General features: G+C 38.9%; 1 protein-coding gene across 3 annotated transcripts in view; it reads left to right on the top strand.

Moving 5' to 3' along the window:
- The window catches only part of CDH13 (cadherin 13), a 398,606-nt gene that overhangs the window by 338,655 nt on the left and 34,042 nt on the right, over nucleotides 1–25,909 (top strand). For all 3 annotated transcript variants that reach the window (XM_072346191.1, XM_072346192.1, XM_072346190.1), the window contains 2 exons: nucleotides 10,014–10,196; nucleotides 11,043–11,296. In XM_072346191.1, the coding sequence (XP_072202292.1) occupies nucleotides 10,014–10,196; nucleotides 11,043–11,296 (437 nt within the window). The remainder of the gene's footprint in view (nucleotides 1–10,013; nucleotides 10,197–11,042; nucleotides 11,297–25,909) is intronic.

The following is a 25,909-nucleotide window of genomic DNA, read 5'->3' as shown; positions in this document are numbered from 1 at the left end:
ACTGTATATCATACAGCTGTGGATAGAAATTAAGTGATATTTATTGTCCCTTAAAATTATTTTCTCTGGAATTGGCAAGCTCATTTGAAAAATCTGTATCTATAAATTTGTGTTAGGATCCAGTTAATTGCTGGCATTCTGGGAAGAAGGGGAAGCAGTCGTAAGAGACAGTGTTAGCACAGATACTCATAAACTAATTTTCTTCATACATATTCACCTATGTCACATAGAGGGTGGTGACGCACTGGAACAGGTTACCAAGGAGGTTGTGGGTGCCCCATCCCTGAAGGCATTCAAGGCCAGGCTGGATGTGGCTCTGGGCAGCCTGTTCTGGTGGCTGGCGACTCTGCACATAGCAGGGGGTTGGAACTGGATGATCATTGTGGTCCTCATCAACCCAGGCCATTCTATGATTCTGTGTCCTTATTTAATGAGCGTTCAGCCCTGTGGAAAAGCCTTTTTAATGTGAACTAGTGATAATACTTATTGCTTATTTCTCTTACTGGTGTCACCTGTATTTCCTGGGAATCACCTGTATTTGCCTTAGAAACGTTATCTGCCTGGAATTGGAGATCTGACTCTGTTTCTCAGGGATTTTTGATAATCCCACAGTGTTAGTGGTGTCTGGGATGAAGAAGTTGTGTAATTTCTGGATATCCCATTAAGAGCCAACTCTAGTGATTGCTTGCTGTGTGAATGCATGGCGCTCTCTTATGGTCATTCTCCTTTCCTTCCGCTAGCATTTTGCAGTAATGGTCTTCACAGGCACAATAATCATGATGTACCATCATAGTAGAACAGGCTGTGCTTGCTGTTATGTTCTGGTAACCTCTGCAGTTCATACAAGGTAGTTCTACTAGGCTTGATTCACTGCATACAGGCTTCACCATGTACAGCTTTCTATTTAAAGCATATACGATGTCTTGGCCCATCTTGACCTCCCTTTTAATTCTTGGTGCCCAGACGTATAAAGTGAGGAGCACTGTCATCAACCTTGTAGTCATTCACATTGCCCAAGCAGATTAGAGAGAATTCAGTATCAGGTTATATAAAAATCCTTCCTTTTCCTTATTAATTAAAAACAAAAAGGCAAATGGTTATTTATTTCAGCAAAACGTATCCAGCTGAGGCTAGAAAGGTGTTTGTGTTAAAGAAGGTCATGTGTACAGAGAATTCATGGTTAGAAATACATAAATAGCAGGTGAGGAAATGAAAGGACCCGTAATGCTCCCTCTGTGACATTGTAGACAGGAAATACGTACACAATGGGAGCTTACAAAAGTAACATTTCACTTTCCTTTTTTACAAATACTTTTCTTTCAAGAAAAGATGAAATGAATATTGGTGAAAAGAGTTGGGCAGTGGGAGATGGAGACCATGGGTAACCTTAAAGCAATGAATTCATTTAGCATATCTTTTCTTTCCTCCTGACCTTTTCCTCATCTGCACAATGCCAACCTGCTCTATGCTTCAATCACTCTTTAGCACTGTGGGTCTCAATATACACTTAAATCTCATGCATTTTCAAAGGAGGCCACCCCAGCTGCAAGTGAACTCCTCTCAGGCTGCCTTTTGAAATCTCTCATCACAGTGCTGTATGGGGAGGCTCAGATCACTCCACAGTCATTAGTCCAATAGGTTACATTTATTTCCATTATTCTCTCTTCTTGACCTTGCAAAAGGAATTATTCTGTTCTAACAGGGCTGGACACACCAGTACCTCGTCAGGTTAACAAGAGCACTGTGGTTTACTGGATGTTCAAGATACAATTATGATTTTTCTGCTATGGGAGGAAAAAATAGAATAGGAGAGAGACCATTAATTGTGATAGTTCACCTACGCCTCAGATCTCTAAATTATTCTCCTTGCAACATACCTTTTTGATCTAGCAGTAATACTGATATTCGGTGAATACTGTGTGAATGGGATTGTAGGGTAGATAATTTGCAAGAAAGTCACATAGAACTGGTAGGCAAAGCTACACGCCATAGGCTTCATTCATCACTTTGTTGGCAGGCATAGAACACTTGTGTTCAGATGGATTGAAAAATGGAGTGTCGGAGTAAATTCTTCCTTCCCCACCCACTTTTCCACGTAAAATGCTGGCTAGAGACTTCATCTTTAAAATTCAGACAAATTTTGTATCGCTGCAGATAAAAACTGCCTGTAAACTTCCATCTGTACCTCCTGCCTCCACCGGCACAGTGGGAAACCTTGCAGAGTTCTTATCTGCTTCCAAAAAAGAATTTTTCAGACTGGGTTAACTTCAGTTGGCTCGCAGCTGGAGGGGCTTGTAAATCTAGGGCATCTCATCCCCGTCGGTTGGCACAACCTAAAATGCCAGAAGTTTGGGGAATTGATGAAATTCACTGCTAAAATATTCTAGAGATACCGGTTGCTTTCGTTGCCTCAAACGGTGCGGTTAGCCTCTGCTCACCAAAGACCATGTGAAGAAGCTTAACTGCTGTCAAAGCATCTGCTGTTGGCAGCTCGGGTTGTGATCAGCTGTAAGCTGACGCAATGAATATCTTCTCTAGAAAAAAGCTACAGTGTCCACCCAGGACACAAAGCAAAGATATCTGATTAGATGCATATGCCTCTTTTTATCTAACAGCCCAAAGAGTCTGCAATTGAATCTCATTTCCATTGTAATTTCCTCTCTACAAAGACACGGTGGCTTCTTAACCTGTTCAGAACAGGGTTCAGATTTGCAGTATAAAGATACCAAAGCAGGTACCTTTTCAGTGCAGTCTACTTTGGAAATATTTTTAAACTGGGACCCTGTTCCAATTGCTGTTCAGTAACCAAGTTGCATTTAACCTTGGTATGAAACCTGATGTTGAGATAACTGGGATCCAAACCGTGGTGACATTCGGTATGAAGTCGTTGTCTAGAGACAACGTGAACTTCATAGACTTATATTTTCCTTTCTTATAACACTGGAGAGGCAATCTTTACCATGATTTTAAGCAAAGAACAAACAGCCATTGGAGCTGATTGCCAAATTATGTAATAGTTTGCAAACCACTTTGGTTCTTTAAATCTAGTTTTGATGTTGAGAGTCAATTCTTTTCTCCTGCTCTTAGTGGAGATCTATTTTCTGAACTCATCCCATGTCTCAACTAAATCCAAATGCACAACTTAGTCTGGGAAAGAGTGGGAGGGGTTTGTTGCTTATAGTCCTGACCCATGAAGTAGATGCTCCCCACCTGTAAGTGTGACATGAAGCAGTCTTAGTGGCACAGGAGAGTTTGCGTAACTTCCTTCTAATGGGAACAAGCAGCTTCCACACTTTCTCCATTAGTATGATACCATCACTAAGCTCATCCATATATATCAGTCTTCAGCATCAGAAAAATCGTTCTGGGTAGGAAAAATTCTGCTAGAAATGAAAAAGGAGCATTTAATAGGACTCCTTCACTTCCCTTGTGACTGCCATTAGTCTAAGTGAGAACTGTGTGGATTGTTGTAGAATGTTTGTAGAACTCTTTTGCTTCTAAAATGTGGTGGAAGAAAGTGAAAGAAAAATGCAGCTGTGTTTGTTCTATTCTAAAAAAGACGTTCAGGGTTTTAGTAAGAAGATAGACTTTATACTGCTGTTGATGGGAAGAGCAGTGAGGAGGAAATAATACTTAGCTGGGTTGGCTGAATACATCACAAGTGCTCTCAAATGTGAGAAGCAGAAATCTCCCTGGTCCCTAGGCAATGCTGATGCTGTAACAGGTGAATGGGTGTAGTCTAGCTCTTTTATGTTCAATCAGATCATCATTTTCTCCAGTGCTGTTGTTTGAAACATAAGGCTTGTTCTACTTGGCAGGGGGCATGGAAAGCTTTTAGATAAGAAGAGAAGATTGCTGTTTCTTTGAGTTTTTCTCAAAAGTACGCGAAGTGTAGTAAACACATTGGCCTTTCACTGTCTCATGTCCACCACAATAGAGAAAGGATACGTTTTACTATAATGTGACCACCATTTTAGATCATTTCATTGCATTTATTGGTATTTTAATTATTCTATAAATAATTGAATGCATGTTGCATTTATAGGCAGAAAAAGTGAAAGAATAATGTATCATTTATAAATGTTTTACATGTGCTGGAAAAAAAATAATCATCAGTATGTTAGACTTCCTTCCAAATCTGGTACAGATAACTGTAGTACATGTGATGAATATCCTGTAGGTAGCAGGCTTTGAGGCAGGCATTCAACACATGATTGTGCTGAATTTTCTTATTGCCTTTGCTCCATCTTCATGTGCAGGACTGAGGAGTAATCAAGGTCTTCTGTAAGCAAAGGTCTTCATATGTTGGTTCATTACAGTGGAAAACTTGAAGGACCCAGAGCATGAAGAAACAGCCTGATTCATAATGTCTGATTCTTTGTTTGTTTGCTACATTACTTGGACTTCTTAGCAGTCCAAGCAGACCGACAAGTAACAAAACAAGTTAAAGTCATGTTGAAACCCCTTCGCCTTTCTTTCATCATTGATGCGTATAATATCAGCAATGCTTTGTGTCTTTCAGTAACAAGGCACAAGTTTATATAGCCTGCAGAAACTGTAGCCACATTATAGAGAGCAGCATTTAATCTTTAGCCTTCCATTTAGCTAATTAATCTTCTGGATTTGTTGCTGTTTTTACATGCTGCAGCTTAGCATAGACAAAAATATTCATTTGGTCTTTCATTTTTGAGCAGTACTTCTATTCTGTAATGTAACTGGCACGTGCCTTGAACGATCACATGGTGTTTACATTGCATAACCCATGAAATTCATTGAAAACTAAAAAGTGAAAATGCATCCAAAATGATTATGGTCAATTTTATATATTCAGAAAGATATATATATTTTTTTCTAAGCTACAATTGAATTTTTTCTGTAATTTTACTAGGGAGATGGAAGAATATTATGTACCTCAAAAAAAATCCCACTATAAAATAAGCTGAAAGAAACACTTTAAAAAATAATATAGTGCCCAGATGCCAGCATTACTGCAGTAAGATGGTGACAATTACTGAAGACTGTTCAGGTGACTCATACCTTTAATTTGTGTTTTGCATCTAGTTTACAACATCAGTTCTTGTCATACTGTGATAATGCTTTATATTTACATAGTGTCTTTCCCCTAAATGTCTCCCAAAGTGTTTCACACATTGCTGTGTGTACAGATTACATCAATTTAATCCATTACATTAATACTGTTATCTCTGCAGTGAGGTAGAGCAACTATTTGAGTCCATATTGTAAAGGCAAAGCACAGCTTCAAGAGAAAGAAAATATCTTCAAAACGTGTAGAAGGTACCTACTTGCAATTTGCCCTGATAGCATAATTAAGAATATACCTGTTCATATAGGGCGTTGGTTGGGTCTTCTTCTTTATGGCCCGCCTCAGACCCCAGTGCTAGAGCAGCACATTTGGGCATTGTGCTGAAATGAAAAGGTGACTGAAGAATCACCACTATCACTTTGTTGTGTGCTCAAATGTTGCAGAATGTCAGTGGGTGCAGTTTGGTTTTTTTTTTCCACAGGGAAGAATTCAGTTACCTTTGTTTCATCTATACTTTCACGTCTGATGCCGTTCCATCATACTGCCACTCTGCTGCCATCTGTCATGCAGCAACAAAATAGAATGGAATACTGGTGGGAAGGCTCAGCATCTACAGCCATACCACCAACATCTGCCTCTGGGCCAATATAGCAAAAATAGGAGGCATTAATTTTGAGCAGCCCTCATATGTTGTTTCCTTAACAAATATTTATTGGCCACTCAGGTGCCCGCTGAGTGATAGTGTGCAAAATAAAAGGCACATGTCTAAGTACAGACAGATTAGAAAAGATTTGCAAATTTTCCTTTGAATTTTCAAGGAAGTAGATAGAAAAATGTTTGCAGAAGATGTGGACTTTAGTGGAGAAGGACAAATACAATAATATAGCTTCCTTGGGGAGTTTCTAATGGAGCTGTGTGAATTAATATATCCCATTATTTCTCATCTTTTGTAATATATAGGTGGGGAAACAAGCACATGATAATAGCTCAGAATACCTTCAACTAGAATGTTGCCCTGATTAATGCAATCTGACGTGCAGTTTTAATTTGGTTGTTCTTGACTGGGAATCACAGCATGTAGAATCCTAATGAGCCGTGGGGTAGTGATCACCAATCCCAGACACGTTTATCTCACATTGTGTTTCTGCTTGTGGCAGCTCTTTAATTTAGGTTATATCAGTACCCCACTTTGAGACAGAAGTTTTCCATTGACTTCATAAAGGCATTGAGGTTATACCCACATGCTCATCTCATTGCTTGACAGCAGACATTCAGGTAATACTGATGCAGTTAAGCGCATTTGTTGTTCTGTGCTCTGAGAAAGCACATGGTAACTGGGTACATTTACATGAGCTATATCCTAACACAGGATAAAAAGGTGTTGTAAACCTTGCCACCCCTTTACTGGCTCTCCTGTTGTAAGAAATTTATGCTGCTTGTTTTTACTCTCAGGATCCTCCATGAAAGAGTCTTTGCGCTCTTGCACAAGAATGTCCAGTTGGTGTCCATTCTCTGTGACAGCAAACATAGCTAATTCTCAAACAGATCTCTTTGTGTTTCCTCACAAGCACATTCACACTCTTCATCCACATCCGTCCCTTGATTTTTTTGATGTATCTCAGCAACCTGTTAAGTCTCATTTGTGTACTCAAATCTCATGACTCAGGGTAAACCATAGGCCATTTCAGCCTACCTTTAATTGCTCATTGTTTCTAAATAGCTATTGGTCTGTTGTCTGTCTTTATTTTTTGTTTTGACTGCAGGAAAGCAATTGTTTATAAACCTCCAAGTATAATACAACAACCAGAATTTCCCAGCTGTATTTTTGGTAAATACAATAAATGACAATATGGCATATCACTCTACATAGCAAGTAAACCTTACATATTCAAGTACTGAGTTGTTGTAAGTGAATATAGCTCCTTTCAACCAAGTGCGTCTCTGTGCCAGTGCCTTCTAAATTATTAATATGGGTCCAGATTATAGCAGTTTAAATAAAGTTCTGAACTCATCTATTTTATTCTTAATTTATAGTGGTGCTTAGGGGATGTGCGGATATTTAAAAAGAGCAAAATCAATTAATACATGATCCAATTATTTGTATTAGCCCCTATGGGGTTTTATTTTAGAGCACTGGATCAGCCTCTCCCAGTTAAGCACTGAGAACATAAAGCTTTCAATATGAAATATGATGAACCTGTAGTTATATTTTCCCTATCTGCAAATCTAATTCCTGTTTTTGTCTTTTCATTAAAATTTCCTTCTTGGCTTTTGTTTTTGAAAGGGAGCTCATATAAATATAGAAGAGTTTTCTGAATATCAGGAAGCAGATTTTTTTCTTATGAAAAGGTGACTGAACAGGCAAAAGAGTTCACCTTGAAGATAACAGACCTTTTATTTTTCTGTGTCTTTTTGTTTCACAGCAGATATTTAGCTTTTGGAAACAGTCTGTGATTTATTGCACTTTTTGCCTTCTGTAGACCCATATGATAACTTCTGTGATTGGATCATTCTCCTTTTTCATCCATCTTGAATGGATTTTAGTCTAAATTCCAGACAGCTTGAAATACCTCTTGTGTTTGTATGGTCGTTTCTAAAATGCAGAGGATGTTAAGGCTGATCATACCACTATACTACTTGGAATTATCCATCTTGGCACAGCCTCTGCCTATAGATATTGTCAGTTCCTTGATCTGCAGGTGTCAGAATCTCTGCAGTTCTATGCCTCCAGCAACTCTGTGTGTCCTTTCTGAATTGCTAAATCACTGCAGCTGAAGCTACTGAGAGTTCTTCCTGGAAAAAAAGAAAAAAGAAAAAGAGAGCCAACATCAGCTGACATATATTTGAGTTAAGATACCCTTAAAATGACATTAAGTAATTTTTGAGCTAGGTGGCGCATTATGGAAACCATAGTCATCATAGTCTTGCACTGGTGGGGTAAGAACATTAAAGTTCTCTCTCTGCTTTCTCAATTATGCGTCTAAACAAAACAGGCAGATTTTAAATTATTTAACCCAAATGTGTCTAATTATTCCCACCGTGATCCAGAGAGTACTGAACACTGCATTGAATCAGTCTAGTGTACAAAGGACAAGACCAGGGGGTCAATAAGGCTTAGGATAGAGTGCCCTGTCAGATCTAAGATTCTTGAGGATTAACATCCCTGAAATCTAGTCACCGTTTTGCATCGCAAAATAGGAATTGCTTTGTATTGGACAGTCATTTGGAAAAAGTCTGACTTGTGTCTTGTTTTATACATGCTCAAGCTGAGACAAAAGGAAATAGTACAGAAAGATCAGACCAATCACTTATTTTCAATTAGAGTTATTTTGCTGAGTTTACCAATCCTTACCAATCTTGGTAACAATTCCTTTGTTATTTCCAAGGTTCTTAATAGAGATTTCTTTTGATTCACTTCAAAGCAAGTGAAAACATTGTTATATTATCATTTAAAGTTAATTAAACTGCAAATGAACTTAATGATCTGTCCAAAACAAAGCTCAATCACAATCCGTTACATATTAACTATCAAAATCAAAAGAGTCTTTCCATTCTTTGTTAAATGCACCAAAGATGATAGAAATAGCCGGTCATTAATGTCATCGTTTTGTAACATGAAATTTGAGGCTGCAAAGCTTGAATTGAATACATACACTTGAAAAAAAGGCTTGGCAATATAAGTCAGATTTGTTGGAAGAAACCAAAAATAGGCAACTGAACTCAGTGAAATACATGGTTGTCTCCCCTGTTTTACTATCAGGAAATACATTTTACGTACTATTTGTCCAGATTTTGAAGCCTATATATTAATAAAATGCCATCTTTTATATTCTGCATTCTCACAAAATCTGCAGTGTTCTGACTTGATGTGCTTTATAAGACAGAGCAAGAGACATTTAGTCTATTCAGGTAATGAAGTCATTTGGGTGATTTTTGCTCTTTGAGTGACATATCAAACATTGCCGCTGACAATGAGCAGGGATGGCAAAGCCTATTCCTGTCATTAAAGTTTGTAATTTTGGACTTTTGAAGGCTTAATCCCCAGAAATGCTATGATTTCCTTATGATCTATAATGGTACTGCTGATGTTCAGCATTTCGGAGGATTAGGTATGTTATCAGTCCAGTTTATCCACCTATATAGCAGGTATTATCTTATCTCTCTTGCATACAGCCCTTTTAGCATGTCAGCTGAAAGTACTTGAAAGGTGAGGAGTGTTATTAACTCTGACCCTTGCAAGCTTTTCAGATGGTTTGCTTAATGTTTTTGCTACTTAAATAACAATGATGTTATACGCTGTTTGCCTGGAAAGCAAATTAGAAGAGAATTTCCTTGCATAGGGCTTGGCCAACTGACCAGTACAACAAAATACACAAGGTCATAAAAACTCTTCTACTGAAAGGAGAAATATCGCCTTAGAGTTATTCAAAGTGATAGCAGAAGATCCAACCATAAACTTTAGAGCAACACTCCCCAGCTCCAAAATGGTATTGGAACACGTTTGGTGACATATGCTTCATGTATTAATAACAGTATAGTGAAAAAAAATAATCATCAGAAATACAAGACAAGATTACGTTAGGAGGGCAAGAATGAGCTATTTAGTCAGCCACCTCTTCTGATTAGTTTTGAGTGGAGTTCCCCTTCTGGTAGCACCTGCACCTATGCAACACTGCATCTGTTTTCAGGATTCACTTTTCCAGCAGTATGAGAGGAACAGTCTTTTTATGGTCAGAATCAAGTCTGATTCCTGTCACACTGCTGTTTGTCCACTGAATGCAGAACAATAACGTGCTACCTTATGTTTCATGGGTGATAATGTATTAAATAGAGCCTATAATACTCAGTTTCAGTTTTTCTCACGTTGTGGTGAATGCTGCCTTGTATACTGTATCTGTGGGGGGTGTGGTCAGTAATTGAAAATATTAACAATTTCCTCTATATTTTTGTTTTTTTCTTATCTTCGTAGTTTCAGGCCACAGTAAAGGAAGGAGTCACGGGTGTGATAGTAAACTTGACTGTTGGTGACCGAGATGACCCAGCAACTGGAGCATGGAGAGCTGTCTACACTATTATTAATGGAAATCCAGGGCAGAGTTTTGAAATCCATACCAATCCCCAGACTAATGAGGGAATGCTCTCTGTTGTCAAAGTAAGGATCATTTGCTATCATACTGCATTATTACTGTTACGTTTCATTCCCTGGATTTACTGCATGGGAGAAGGCATGGCAAGAATAAGTTTCTGAAGAATGCAGTTAGCCATCAACCCTTATTTGCTTCAGCCAATATGTACAACTGCCTTGTTACAGTAACCTTAATTTTTAGTGATAACAGCCTGTCTGTTGCTAATTATACTGTCCTTGTGCTTAAATAACAGCTACTTTTGTGGTAACCATCACAATTCACTAACAATAAGAGTTTGCAATGCAGAGCTTTTTTATAACTGAGGGCACAATTAGAATTCAAGTGCCACATTTTGTTCTGTTAAAGCACATGTGCTATAGATGCCAGGGAAGTAAAGGACATGGCTTCAGGCTGAACTGGAGGGCTCCCTCCAGTCTCACATTTCTAAAGCATTATGAAAGAAAAAAAATAGCAGCGTTGTATGAAGACAATCCTATTTTAAACGCTTTAGAAAATAATTGAGAAAAAGAAGTCCTGGTTGCTGCCTGTACCAGAGTTTAATTTGTTTGACTTCAGAAGAGACATTTTCAATACTTGAAAGCAATGGAATATTTTTCCACGGCAGTGTTTTTTGTTTCAAGGTAGGACAAAAACGGCCTGATGGTATTTTTATCATACATAGCTATTAAGTATGACGTTCTGCTGATATATAAAGAGGCACTTTTTAATTATGGGCTTGTCTGATGCTAAGCTCTTGATCAAATATCAGATGCAATAAATGCTTTTGTCCTTTTCTGGCTAATTTTGTCTCCTGAAAGCTTCCAGGAGTGGGTTACGAGCAGTGAGTGTTAAGTACTCTCTTTGTTTTACAGCCTTTAGACTATGAGATTTCAGCATTTCACACATTGCTGATAAAAGTAGAGAATGAAGACCCACTGATTCCAGACATAGCCTATGGCCCCAGTTCCACAGCAACAGTTCAGATCACCGTTGAGGATGTGAATGAGGGCCCTGTTTTCCACCCAAACCCAATGACAGTGACGAAGCAAGAGAACATCCCTATTGGCAGCGTTGTGTTAACAGTAAATGCCACTGATCCAGATACTTTGCAACATCAGACTATCAGGTGAGTGTACTTCTTTTTAATTGTCATCCATTGAAATGTATGGACTGTTTTTATGACCATTAAAAAAACATGCTGTTATTATTGAATCACAAAGGAAGACTGCAGTATATGGGAACAGCATCTGTAGTTAGAGCAGTGTGAAACAGCAGGTATAAATGCCAAATGTGCTCACTCGTTTAGATTTGACAGAAAGGTTTTATCTTCAAGTTCTTATGGGTAGATGTGTGTTTAGAGCATGGACCTTGGTCCAAGTTTATGGAGATTGCATACCAAACCACACAGTTCTCAGAATCTGCTGTTTTATCATCAGTGTCCTAACTGTGATTACAGAGGTAAAATAAAGGCTAAGCAGACAAAATAGAGTGCTTTAAACAAGATATTACACTAAATATCAGTGACCATGAGCAAGCAATGTTGTGTGTCTACAAGAGGCAATGAATGTCAGATTTTGATTGCATGTGCTGTGTGAGCAATGTCCATCACTACCAACAAAGTAAGTAGCTGTGCAAAATGTGCAGATGGATGCAAACAAAACAACAGAGGACTGATATTGTTACTTTTCATTATTTTCAGCCTATATAAACTGAGATCTGTCTAATTGCAACATCATTTCTTATTAGTTCTCTATGTAAAAATTGCACAAGGGGATGATGTGTGTTTGTAATCTGCAGATTCGGTTACTCTAGTAGATATGATGATATAAATGCATTTCAAGAACCATCAATAGCGTACTGAAACCTTTGGTGCCAATGTCCACTTGTAGGTTGAATTTATGTCTTGAACTTCCCATGTCTGAATCGACTCAAATTATTTATCTCTGAGAAATTCCTAAGGACAGCTGTACTTCCAAAGCAATTTTCTTTCTCACTCTTTAACTTGATATGTTTTTGCAGTCTGAGGAAGAATTTCATTTAGAAGCTCAGACAAGCTGGCAAAAATATATTCTAGTGAACAAAATATGACTCCAAGGCTCAAAAGCACACAATGTGCTTACCTGTTCTGTACACAATTAGCAGTGAACTTTCATAGTATCAGCTCTTCTATAATGTACTGATATTAGCATTTCAAAGATAACCAAGTTAGAAACATCATCCTGAAACAAGAACCACATGCTCGTTTTGACCAGCCATATAATCTAGGCATCAAGTTTAATCTTAGTCTAAATTATACCTGTTTAAAAGTGGGTTAACACTCACTTTTGTTGCTATAACCAGAGCTGTGATTTCCTCTGAAAAGGCTGTAATGGACTATAGTGACTTTTAGATTATGGATATTGAAGAAAGGAAGAATCAGGTAGAAGCAGGGGATTTACATTTGGGTGGGAAATAACATTTGTTCCTCTGTGATCACTGCCAGAAAGGAAAGGAACTTGCTCAACTTGGATCACGTTTCTTAGACTCATTAACCTATTTTTTAAAGTGTTTAATTCCCTCTTGTTTCCAACTTTTCTAGAATTAAGGAAAAAAAAAAGGAAGGAAATCCAGCAGGCCCCATTTTAATTATAACCCAACAATTTATTAATAGAACAGTAATGAAGTTTCTGAAATTTGATTTCTTAATCAGGGATCACTGTTATTTTTGTGCCAGATTTAATAGTTTAATTTTGGGTGCCTCTTCCCAACCCCTGAAATTTTAATCAGAAGTTTCGAGTGTACATGTCAATGAAAAGTTAAAGGCCAAATTTAATAACATTTTCCACCTTGGGAAATTAAAAGAAGAGCCTTATTCTCTGAAATCCATTATTAACAGTAGATCTTAATTAAACACAGTTATGGCCCTCAATATTTTGTCTGTGAGGAGAGGTTGGTTTAAGTATTTTTCCCTTTTTTGGATTCAAGAACTCCATGATATTCAGTAGTTGGGCTTTTAACTATGTGTAAATAAGTTGTTTACTGCGTCTTATTTACATTTTTAATTAAATCAACATTCTTCTCTGGCTCTGTGGCTTATCGTGGCAATGTATTTTTATTACCTGCTGTGCTCTCGGATTTTAAATTATTTATGTAAATATATTATTGCAGTATTTATTTTCAGTAAGCAACATGACTGAATGCTTCAGAGATATCTTCACAAGAGAAGTTTATTATAGCTCTAAAGCATATCTAATTCATTAAGTAGAATTTAAATATAGCATTTGAAGCTGGAGAACTCAGAACCCAAACTGCAGTGAGTTTCATGGGAATGAGAAAGACAGCCATAAATATCTGAAGTGGTTTATGCAAGTTATATATTTATACGTGTTTGTAATTGCTTTTATCTGCACCTGATTCCAGCTGACTCCACATAACGTAGGAGGTTTCTGGAAGCACTGAATAATCTATTCAGTCAATATCTGAGGGATCAATTTTGCATACTTTGTTTCACGTCATGCCTTTTAAAAGTGCTTTTGTTGCAGATAGAGGTCAACAGACTTGCTTTTTGGAGTAAACTACCATCACGGACAGAAGGACTATATAATGAGAGACAGAAAGTTGTAAGCAGCGAACCTTATGAAGTAGCATGCATAGTCATTGTTAAATATATCTCCTAGAGTCTGATGGACTTGACTTTGATTCCTAACAACAGGAGTTTTGTTTTTTCCTGGTGCAGACAGAAGGGTATTTCTATTGTTATAAATGAATGGCTGAGCCATGCTTTCTGCATGCAGCACCAGAGTTTTTCACTGTAAGTTATACCCAAGAGCATCTTGAGTTGGCTCTGCAGTTTTATTTATGACCTGCCTGAACCCAGCCACTGGGAATTTGTAGCACATCTCTAGATCTGAAGTTGCTGTATATTGGGCAGTGGAAATTGTTTTTCTTTGCCTTTCTCATTTAAGTTAGAAGGAAAGCCAGGTAGAGAGGGAAGCAAAACTTTTTCCTCTTCTGTCTTGTGTACCAAATTTTAAAACACAGAAACACTGGCTCTAGAGAGTTGCAGGTTCTGGGGCAGGCAAACAATGCTTGAAAAGGAGAGGTGCCAATTCCATCATGACACACAACTACCACCGTAGTTTCAGGTACTCTCCAATCACTAATTAGCTTGACAGCACAATGCAGAACAGTTTCCCGAGATCAGACTGAAGAGAGTAAAAGGGAGGAAAATCCCAGTGCTGAGAGGATTAAAACATATGCAAAATGTGGAAACAAGATCCTAAAGAAGCCGTGAGCAGGATTTTACAGTGACTGCTCAGGGAAGCCACTTTCACCTGTTACCATCAGTATCAGAGCTCTGCTATTGCAGGTCCTTCTCTTCCTCAGAGCAGTGAACAAACGTTGATAGTTCGCTTCCCAAAATCTGTTATTCAGTCCTTTTATTACTCATAGGGATTCCCTGGTTTAATTTATAGCCAACCTGTCAACACCTCCTGTTTAACACCTTGGGAAGTTCCTAGGATCCTAGACTGCTTCATGCATTTACCTTGTTAAACAGCTCTACGTCTCCCCAGTTGTTTTTGTGGTTTTTATCCCCTTTCTTATTGATATTCCCTGTCTCTGCATTAGGGCAGATGTTAACCCTATTGTCTTGTTTTCTGATTTTCCATGTCTCCATTTTTAGTATTAAAGGACAATCCCATGTAACCAGCTGATGTTTTGATATCTCAGCTTTTGCCTTGCCATACTCTTTTGCTTATCCATACTAACATCATAGAACTTTGGTTCTTTCTTACTGCTGCCAAGATTTAGGGGAAAGATTAACGTATGTGAACAGACAGCTCTTACAGTTGTTTCTTTCTCATCCACTAACATATAAAAGAAAGCCCAGCAATGAGAAAAATTTCAATTTTAAATCTGCCTAAAGCAAGGATCCTAAGAACTCTCAATCCAGAGATTGGGAACTGCTGTGAATCAAGACAGCAATTCAGAGTTTTGAAGGGAACCCATCTACCAGCAGCCAGCCTCTAACACAAGGCCGTCAGAGCATTGTATTCCTAAAAGTTTTCTGTTCTGCTTTACTGTGTTGGCATAAATCATACTTAATATGTTGATATTGAAGCTGTATGTGATAGAATTGAGAACCTCTGTATCCATGTAATCAAATAAGCCATAAAAACCAATTTTAACTTCCCTTGATATTACCTTAAGAATCTAAAATTCTTGATTAATAAGGATGAATGTAACATTTAAGAGGAGTTTAATTACACCCTCTGTCTTTATCTCGCATAACAATATTATGCCACATTATGATTTCAACCATGTCAGCACTCAGAATGAATGACTGTGAACTGTGAAATTATAGGCCACATTTTTCATGTCACTGACTAAACAATATTGCAGATCTTCTTGAGGAAATACAACAATAGGATATATCAGTCACAAGTTATGCTTGCAGTGGAAGCCAGATCTTGACAATAACTCACTTTGTCATTACTGTTCTCTTCTGGTTTCAAAGAAGGCAGGATCTTGTCTCTGGAAGAAGTAAAGACTATATGGATTATAATAAGTTGGCTATCAAATAGGGGGTGCTACGTGAGGAGGCAGGTTGACAGGGAGGAGGTGGTAGGAATTCAGTTACTATTTTATGGTCATTGCACTCTTGAGTTAAAGTCAGCCAAGTTAGATCATGTGTGCATGTCTGGATGCAGTTTCAACAGTTTTCAGCGATGCCTTGACAGAGATTTATTTGTACTGGTGATGTGGAAAGACTGTAACTCCAGCAACCAGTGTTATTTCTATAAGAGATCAAAAGATGGAAAACTGAGCATTCAAATAAAAGCTTGCCAGGGAGACCAATAATGGATCTATGCTAGAATCCTGTCTCCAAGCAGAAGCACCAATTAAACCATTCTTCTTGCTCTTGTGGAGTTCAGCACTTCTGTCTTTAAAGCAGGTGCAGCTCTTAACAGATTAGATGTTGTCTGGCATTCAGTTTCTGGTTGGAAAAGAGAAACTAGAGTTCTTCTAAAGCTTTTTGCCTTGCTTTCAAGATATGAAGTGCCAATGTTATGGCTCCATTTCATTAATTTGCAGTCTCCACAATATAGAGTGAACCATGGACACACTGAATTTGGTGGCAAAATTCCTACTGAATCTGGATGTAGGATTTCATCTCAAAGCTTCTGGTAATGGTTTACAGCCACTACTCAGCAGCAAAACATCCCCAGCCTGTGTGTGTTGAGGAGTGAAGAACTCCATTTTATTTCAGACCCGCAAATGGTTATTCTTAGAGTGGAATTGAAGTCCAGTAAGGAAACTGTCAGAAGGCCTAAGCACTCATTTTTACTAAATGGAGCTCTGCAATGCTACTGTAATAGGAAAATACACTTGTAGAGTTCAATTGGATTTTTTCTATTAACTTAGTAATAAGGATGCCAATTTCTGTAAAATAGTTTCTGAGTAAGAGTGAAATTATACACGTTGTTAAGCAGCAGTAAGCCTGGAGATCCATTCTTGGGTCAAACATGAATTGCTAGAGACTGGCTTCTTCCTAATTTTATGACTGTAATGCCCTAGGTAAATATGTTTATAGAAACCTCCATGCTTATTCTGCATATAGGCAGGTAATTTTTATTTGTATGATCACTTGGGTTAGCTCCATTGGGCAGTACTTAGCATAGCATTGCCTTGGAGATACTAACTTGCCCAGGTTTCATGGAGTGCTCCAAAACCCCAGAGAACTTTTACACCTTTCCCTATTTTAATGGTTCTGTCAAAATAACATTTTCCTTCTTTTACTTTCAAAAGGGAAATTTCCAGCCCTGGTTCATTGGTGCCATTTTCTATATTTAAAAAAAAAAAAAAAAAAAAAGCAGCCAGAGTATGTATGATAAAGCTTCAAGGCTAATACAAGCAAATGTTGTATCAGTAAGGCACAAGGCTTACAGCTTCAAAACTGAGTACTTAAAAGTCTCTTCTGGCTCTGGTAGCTAAGTTAACTGGTGTTTAAAACCTATGGAAATCAAAAAGGAAAACAATACTGTCTTAATTTTCCATAGCTGCCCAAGGAGGCTGTGGATGCCCCATCCCTGCAGGCATTCAAGGCCAGGCTGGATGTGGCTCTGGGCAGCCCGGTCTGGTGGTTGGTGACCCTGCATGTAGCAGGGGGTTGAAACAAGATGATCCTTGTGGTCCTTTTCAACCAAGGGCATTCTGTGATTCTATGGTAGCTTCATGTTGGTTTTGTTAATTGAGTGAAACTCATGAAAACTGTTAGAGAGTCGAGATTTTTACTTATAAGAAAAAAGAAAGAAAAACCTGTAACTTGCGTAACTGTAACCCATTGAATTAGCTATTAATTTAACATTTAGGCGAGTGTTTTCTCTTCAGCTTCTGTCATTTCAGGAAACAAAATAGCAAACACTTTTTTAAGGTTTTGATGCCTCTGTTTTTTTCTGTCAATTGAAACACTAAAATTTATCCCGTAATGACAGTGTGGTTATGCTATCAAAGAGGCTGGCAAACTATTCAGATCCCTAATAACATGAAAAATGTCTATGAGAAGTTTAACTGTTGGGAATCCAATGCAGGGTTAAATAGTGTAGAGTAACTACAACATAAGAATGCTTAACAGATAAATAGCTTTGTCTAAGTGAGCAAGTATCACTGTGTCAAATTCAGGTTAAACAACTATAATTCTTCAGTGTCTTGTCTTTATAGTACTCAGTCTCATCACCTCTACTGATAATCTTTCCCATGTCATAAACAAATACCACTCTGGAGTTGTTTCCTCTGACTTCAGAATTTCCATGATTGGCCAGCAGATACCTTAAATGACATGCATTTGTCATGTTGTCCATATGATATGCTTTGCAGACTAACTAGCAGAACTTAATTTCTGCAAGCATTCTTCCATATTAACATTTACATATTAAATGTATTTTGCAGAGGCGTCAGTAAGAGAAGGGGTGTTATAGTGCATATCTCCTGAGTAAATACAACTGAGCGTGGTATCTGACTTTTAATGTTTTTGTTCAACATGTGAAAAGTAGTATTTCATTTCTCTAGCATCCCTTGGAGGCGCAGGCAGAAAGAGAAAACAAATCAACACAGTAACCTATAACAAATGTAACAACCTAGGCTTGATGACATTATAAATAAAACAACTAAGACATGGTTATACACAATCTTGAAAAGTGACGAGGGCCAGACAGGTAGGAGGGTGCTCCATGGATTTTAAAGTGCATTTGGACAGCTTGAGTGCTTGAGAATCTGATTCATAGAGATCAGAAAAGGTAAATCATGCTTCCCTTTTCATTCGTCATGGCCATTAAAGACACTGAGTTAGGCAAACCAAAGTGAGTGGCCTGAAGTATAGGAAAAGATACGGCATGATACCCCAGTGTGCTTCAGAGACTGTGACAGAAAAGTAATTACATGGTTGTTTTTTGGTATGGTTCAGTGTACTCAGTCAAATAAGCCTTGGCTAGGAGTTTATTATTACGTAAAAGTTCATTATTATAGAGAGAGTCTAATATAACAAAGAATGAAAGAGAATTAATTTTCTTCTGTAAGAAGTGCACCCATGAAGTGCACAGCATTTTCAAAATCAACTGGAATGTGTTTCATGGTATTATTAGCCAGGAATATACACACCTTTCTCTTAATGTTATTGGATTGGGCAGTCATGTGGATTTTTTCTTGAACAACATATTTTCACACTATCACATGTGCTACTGAATGTCTCACCTACCACTTCCTTGTTACTGAATGCCACAAGGCTAGGAAGTATTTTAAGTCAATGGATATTAATTCCTCAGGGCTACGTAACTATGCAAATGCATCAGGACAGTCTGTTTTCCTATACAGAGACAGTTATTATTTTTAAACAAAGCTAAACTAAAGGACCAAAAGGAAAAACATCTTAATTGCTAGAATAATACCAGAGTGACATATTTTGAGGAATTAGTTCTGTTTCTGTGTGAACAAAGATATTAATTCGTTGGTTCTCCAATGATTTACAAAACCCTTGAAGAGTTTCCAGCTCTTTCAGATAAAGTCAGTCAATCAAATATTAGATGGCTTTGTTTATGTTTATTATGTAGACGTTGCCATACAATTAACATCATCGTGTTCATGTATTGCAGTATACAAAACATAATCTGATGCTGAGCAATGGCAAGGGTGCCATTTTCATTAGGACTTCAGTATAGCACAGGTTGTTTCATACATACCTCTATATAATTTTCCAGAAGTAATGCTTATGTGGACTGATTCTCATATCTATATGAAGAACACAGAATATTTTGGCTTGGCTAGGATTTCCACACAACTTCTCCCTAGATGTAGCATTCAGGTCAGTCACATAAGAGTCTGAGACAGCAGAAGCCTTGCATTCCCCACCTCCTACACCCAGCACTGTGTACCAGCAGGAACTCAAATATCCAGCACACTGCTGTAGCTTCAGCTGAGCTCCCTGCTGCAGGGATCTGGTGGCAGCAGGGGAAAGATGTGTTGATGTTTTGGTCTTTAGAGCCGGCAGCTATGTGGCAAGGGCAGGAGATGGGTTAATGAAACTGTCTGACCTCCCAGATAAAGCTGTTCCCCCAGACTCTCGGCCCACAGCTACAGAAACACAAGCAAAATGGGAGATGTGTAAACTAAAGCATGTGTAATGGGTTGCACAGGGGCTGACGGGAGCCTGCAGCTGCAATGGCACATGGAGCTCTGGAGGACGACAGGAGAGGCTGTGAGGGTACCTGGGGTGTGCAAACTCTCCCTGTTGAACAAGCGCTCTCTAAGAGATGTCAGTTATTAATTCAGTTATTACTGTGAGCTGGAAACATGAAATACACTTCTGGGAGCCAGCTCCACATACAGCAAAGGCTATAAATAATGGCTCAGGCTGTGCTCTGTTGTGAGAGAAAACAAGATTCAAGCCAGCTCTCTTGCCTGGATCGGGTTCAGTCCAGCTCCCAGGATCCGTGTTTTCCTTTGACTCGAGGGAACTCTGGATTCTGGTGCAGATTTCTGTCACTCCAGACTGTGCCCATCAAATACTTCAAAACACTCACAGGATTAGCAACCAAACCGTGTCTCACCAAGATGAGTTTCTGCAGAGGGAACCCATGCCAGCTGCATGTCTTGTCTTAGCTGTTACATGCACACAGCTTGAGCAGAGCTGGGGGTACAGAGCTGTGCAGTGGATGGGGAAAGGGAGCAAAGAAGCAGGAATGGTGCTGTGTTCCTTCCAGGCCCCCAGCCACAGCCTGCCAAGAAACTCAGAGCCACGTGGAGGCTTTTCTAAGTCAGCAGAACATTATTGCTCTCCTATCATCTCCTGCATTACAGAGCTTGCCTTAGAAACAGCTGAATCTTAGAAATGAGTCCTGTGCAAACTCAGCCAACTCCGGAATGCCCAGCTCTGTCAGCACAGGAAATGATTTCGATTACTTTTCTCGCAGTATCAGCTTCTTCACAGATTTTCTTTCCGAGTTGTTACTTATTGCACGGTCAATTTATTGTATGTTAAATTTTGTTCTTTCTTAGCACTGGTGTCTTCTTTCTTCATCCCTTGTTGTTAAGCTAAGAAAATCTAGTGAAAATGCTCTTTTTGAGGTATTTTGGATTCAATACTTGATGCAGCCAAGGGATCCCTAATTATATTTTCCTTGAAGAGAAACCTCATGAAATTAGGACTCCGCTTCAGGTTACTCTGTTGGAAGAATTTGGCCTTTATAATGAAATTCTTCCTTCATGGAGTTACTTAGGCATACCAAATTGCCACATGATTGATGTGATCGCTCTTCTGTAAATACTAATTGCTGGGTCTCTTCTTTTCTGCAGTTATGTGCTCTTCTTAGCAGCACTTCACACCTCTGCTTGAGAGATCAACTCCAGATAAGACTCCATTTCTCCTTCTTCCTTGCTCAGAAGCTTTCACTTTATCTCTGCTGACCTTCCCTTGACAGACTAGGCAGGCGTGTCCTTTGAGGCATCTCTTTCACAACTTTAACTAATGTTTTCTGCTGATTCCAAGGTTGCAGTTTGTTATTCTGCACTTATTTTCTGAGAAAAGGTCTCTCTTGTTAAGCTTTGTTGGTTTTTTTTTTGTTTTTTTTTTTTGCTTTTTATGGCTATGATCCAGATTTTTGTAGTGGAATGGAATAGATTTCATAGAGCGTTTTCAGGGTGTCTGTGACTTTTAAGCAACTGTCCTTTCAATAGGGTTTGCAATCATTTTCCCCCATGCAAACCAAGGGATTGTTTTGTTAATTCATATGAAATTCATAGTTTTGGAACTCTTTCTTAGCATTTCCTCCAGCACTGAAGAGGTAAAGATGACCGCATATAGTAAAGGATGAGAGGAGAGACATAGATAACAATTACTGAGGATTGCCAGAAGTTGTTCAGATTTAGGACAGGCATTGGTGAGGCCTCACCTCAAGTGCTGTGTTCAGTTTTGGGCACCTCAGTACAGAAAGGACATGGAGGTACTGGAGCAGATCCAAAGAAGGGCAATGAGGCTTGTGGATGTCCGGGAGAATACACCCTATGAGGAGAGGCTGCAGGAACTGGGGCAGTTTAGTCTGGGGAAAAGGAGGCTGAGGGCAGACCTTATTGCTGTCTTCCAATATCTGAAAGGTGCTTCCAGCAAGAGCGGGGTTGGTCTCTTCTCACTGGTGACAGGACGAGGGAAAATGGCCTCAAGTTGCACCAGGGTAAGTTTAGGTTGGATATCAAGGAAAACTTCTTTACAGAAAGGGTTGTTAAGCACTAGAATAGGCTCCCCAGGGAGGTGGTTGAGTCACCATTCTTGGATGTGTTTAAAAACCATTTGGATGCGGTGCTCAGGGACATGATTTAGTGGAGGGTTGTTTGTTAGGGTAGGATGGTTAGGTTGTGTTTGGATTCGATGATCTTTAAGGTCTTTTCCAACCTGAGCAATTCTATGATTCTTCACTTCCCAATGAGCAGCTGTAATTAGCAGGAAGAGCTGTTCATGCTCAATATCAAAGGAAACCATCCTAGATATAGCTTGCTTCTCTAGCAAAAGGGAAAATGACATGTGACAAACTGAATTTTCAACTGTTTTCAAAGTGACAAGGAGTTATTCCCATCTCTGGGATAGCCTAGTCCCAGTCTCTTAGTTTATACTAGAAAGTAATTCTTTGCAAAAAGGGGACAAGAAGGCAATGAAGGAGTCAAGTGACCACAAAAGCAATATGACACAGTGCACAAATAACCCTGATGCACCAGCATCTGCTGTGAATGGCATTGATGCTGTGAAGGCCTAAGATTGACACAGGACGTAAACTGTGCTAAAATGATTATTCAGCATATTCATTAATTCGTTATGCTTTCCTTTTGGAAATTAATTTGCAGAAACATTAATTCCCTTCCTTCCTTATGAGACAGTCCCAAAGTTAATAGATGTTAATGGGGCAGGAGTGGATCTTGCAAACAGTTTTTTGCATCCCTTGACTGTAAACCTTCGCTGCAACCCAGGCTCATTTCTCCCCTGCCTCCATGGGGAGTACTTTACGACTCTGGGAAGATTTTGCTTGGGCAGAAGTGAGCTTTTGTGGCAGCTGGTCAAAGTAATCCACTGTTGGAAGCAGCCCAGTTCCTGGCTGTAGGATCCGCAGTGCAACAGTGCAACAGCAGTTGCACTGATCCAGAGAGACTAATGCTTCACAGCGGTGAGCCAATTCTCACCTCTTCTGTTTGTCCCTTGGAAAAATATCTCCCGCTGTAACTGCAGAAATGTTCTGCTTCGTGGCTGTGTTCAACAGTGGTATTTCTGTAGTGAATCTGCTGGGCTATTACAGCTTTTTTTCTACATTTGAGAGCTACCCAGACCCCAGCTTGAAAGAGAAAGCAGCAAAAGGATTTGCAGTGGGAGAAGCTGCTCATGCTGGAAGCGCAGTTGCAAAGAATTGGCATGTAGAGAAACTTGATGGAGTTTTTCTGCCAAAACCTTCTCTAGATACTTCATAAAAGAACCTCCGGCTCATCTCACTTTGATTAGCTTCTGAGGCACAATTGCTACAATGAAAAAACTGACTGATTTGCATGTGTCGACAATTATTCTATCAGTAACAACCTGATTATACTAGGTGTGTTAGTCCCAGATACGGTGTGTTATTCCCTAGCTTTAGGAATAATTCAGATGCTTATAGCCTCTGGGTTCATTTAACCATAGCCCTAATCACTTCTGATTAAAAAATACATAAATGTGTTTGGTCTTGTTGTTGTTACACCTCAGTTTCTAGGATTATTATTATTTTGCCCTGCAGGAAAAAAAAAAAGCTGAAAATTACTTCTCGGTACAGAGAAACATTTGGAAGACCATACAATGAAAACAAAAATGCTTTTCCTTTTCATAACGGTTTATTTAACTACCTCATGATTACAATTTTAGTGTTCTCATTTGATTAATTGCTGTAGATTCTGGTGGTTATTATTATTATTATTCTATTTGCAAGAGCACTCCAGTTACTTTCTTGATGTTTACCGAGGGTTCTCTGCCTATTCCTTCTGCACACAAGTAACTAATTAGTCAACCATTTTCAGATCTGATATTTCTCAGTGGCAAGGGGCTAGAAACTGAATTTCATCTAATTTTTCATTCTGTTTTGATCATATCGTTGTAGATGGATAATTGTGATGAAAGGCAACCTGCTCATCACTGTGTGATGTGCAAAATAAAGTTGAGATGATATTTTTGCTCAGATAGTGAGGTGGGATGCATCATTTTAAAAGAGCCCTGCAGATGAAAGTAGAAGGCATTACTGTCTGTAGTGTGGCTGCAGACCTACGAACTCTTCCCTTTGAGAACAAGAACTGCTCCCAGTGCTAACATTGATGAGATTAGAGCCCAGCCTGAAGAGTGTGTGATTGCTGTCTGAGCAAAGCAGCTCCTTGCCTTTTGAGCAAGATGCAGAATGGACCTATTCTGATTTCCACTGTGCCCCTTCTGATCCAGTGAGTAGCAGGAGGCAATATTGGGTATATATTGATCTGTCTTGAGCAGTAGGGATCCACAGCTGAAGCTGTCTCATTTGACCTTCTCTGCTAAATCCCACGCGCTGCAATTTGTCAGTATTGGCAATACTTCATTTTTATTTCAATGAAACAAAAACCATTTCTGTGTGAGGTATGCATGCTCCTTAATTCTCTCCGCGGGGTCTGCACGTGGCTCTGAGTGAAGCCAGAAGAAAATTGCACAAACAGAGATATCTCAGCAAATAATCCCCTCCCACCCATAGAAAACAATATTTATGTTGCAGCCCAATTAACCTCAGAAAGGATTGAAGTAAGCAATTTCTTGTGGTTTTGTTTTGCTTTCTTGGGTTTGGTTTTGTGTTGTTTTTAAGGGAAATCATTTCCACCAAGATTTTGTTGTATGTAGAAAATACACCTCTGTGTGCTGTGTTTTGTTATTTCTAATGGGAATGTGTATATATATATATAAAACTTTTAAAGTGGAATTTTACTTTTTAAAGCTGAAAATAGTACAGTACGGGCATGTTGCTATAGACCAAGTAAGGTTTCCACTTTTTATCTGCTTTTTTAGACCCTTTGTAACAAAAAAGGTATGTTTTTAATCCTAAAGATCTGGGGGGGGACCCCAAACAGATACTTTAGAGATTGTTGTTAACACCTCCAGCAGAATTTTCTATCTCTTATTGATGTGGTTCAGGCAGATGCCAGGAGGAAGTCTGTAGCACGGAGAAGTCATCCTCCTGAGCACTGGGCAGTCTGGTTTTTGCCATGAATTTCTATATATTATTCATACACTGAAAGAGGGAGGCTGACAGAAGGCACAGACAGGAGCTTGTTCTGGAGAATATCCTGTGTCTGTAGTGCAGGACAAATTGCTGAGCTTCTCCAGTGCTGTGCTCAGCCCTGTGGTACCACTGGGTCCTTTAGGACAAGATGAAATGTGTTTTTTTGAGACTGGATCCAAAGAAAGCTGATATTAACAAGTTTCTGGCCAAAATCATGAATGTGTATAAACCTTAAGCCTTAGAAGCAATGTATATCAGTCCTGTGCAGCAGAGCTGCATTTTGTACCGTCTGTACCTTGTCCACTCTACATCCTAGCAGATATGCTTGTACTTGGGAGGGGATTATTGCTTTATTTGATGTGCCAGGTTGGCATTTGAGCCAGAGAAGTATGTGTCTATTCAAATAGGGTTTGAATAAAGCATATGCATGTGTATGTTTGGACAGAACCTCCTAGAAACTCAAGAGACGCTGTGGGATCACTTGGGAAAGGGCTGCAGCAGTGAATTACAACTGCACTGCCCAGCCCAAGAGCTGAGCTATGCACCAATGCGCTGCTAATGAATTCACCCTGGGATACGTCCAGTTTATCACAGAGAAACATGAATTTGGGGACCAAAAATGCACAGAGTGACTTGTGGCACAACATTGATGGGGGCTTTATTTTTTAAAATTGTACTCTATAAGTTGACATTTCCAGCCTGTAAAAATACAGGCTGTCTGCAAACGCATGAATCTGTTCCATGGAGCTGAAAAATGGCTATTGCATAAATCCTCTATCAGCAATAAGCTTAAAAATGCATTTGACCTAATACCTTTCTTAACAATGTGGCCAGAAAAATTGATTTACTACAGGTGTTGTTGTTGTTAATGATGCATTTATTCTTATTAATAATAGAATATTTTGCTTCTTTTTTAATTTCCAATTGTCTACCTGAAGCAATTTGACTACTGCAAGAGAGCACTG

This window comes from Excalfactoria chinensis, chromosome 11 (assembly GCF_039878825.1).
Source record: "Excalfactoria chinensis isolate bCotChi1 chromosome 11, bCotChi1.hap2, whole genome shotgun sequence".
In the NCBI taxonomy this organism is placed as follows: Eukaryota; Metazoa; Chordata; class Aves; order Galliformes; family Phasianidae; genus Excalfactoria; species Excalfactoria chinensis.
The sequence above is the reverse complement of the archived record's forward strand: the minus strand, read 5'-3'. Positions and strand labels throughout refer to the sequence as shown.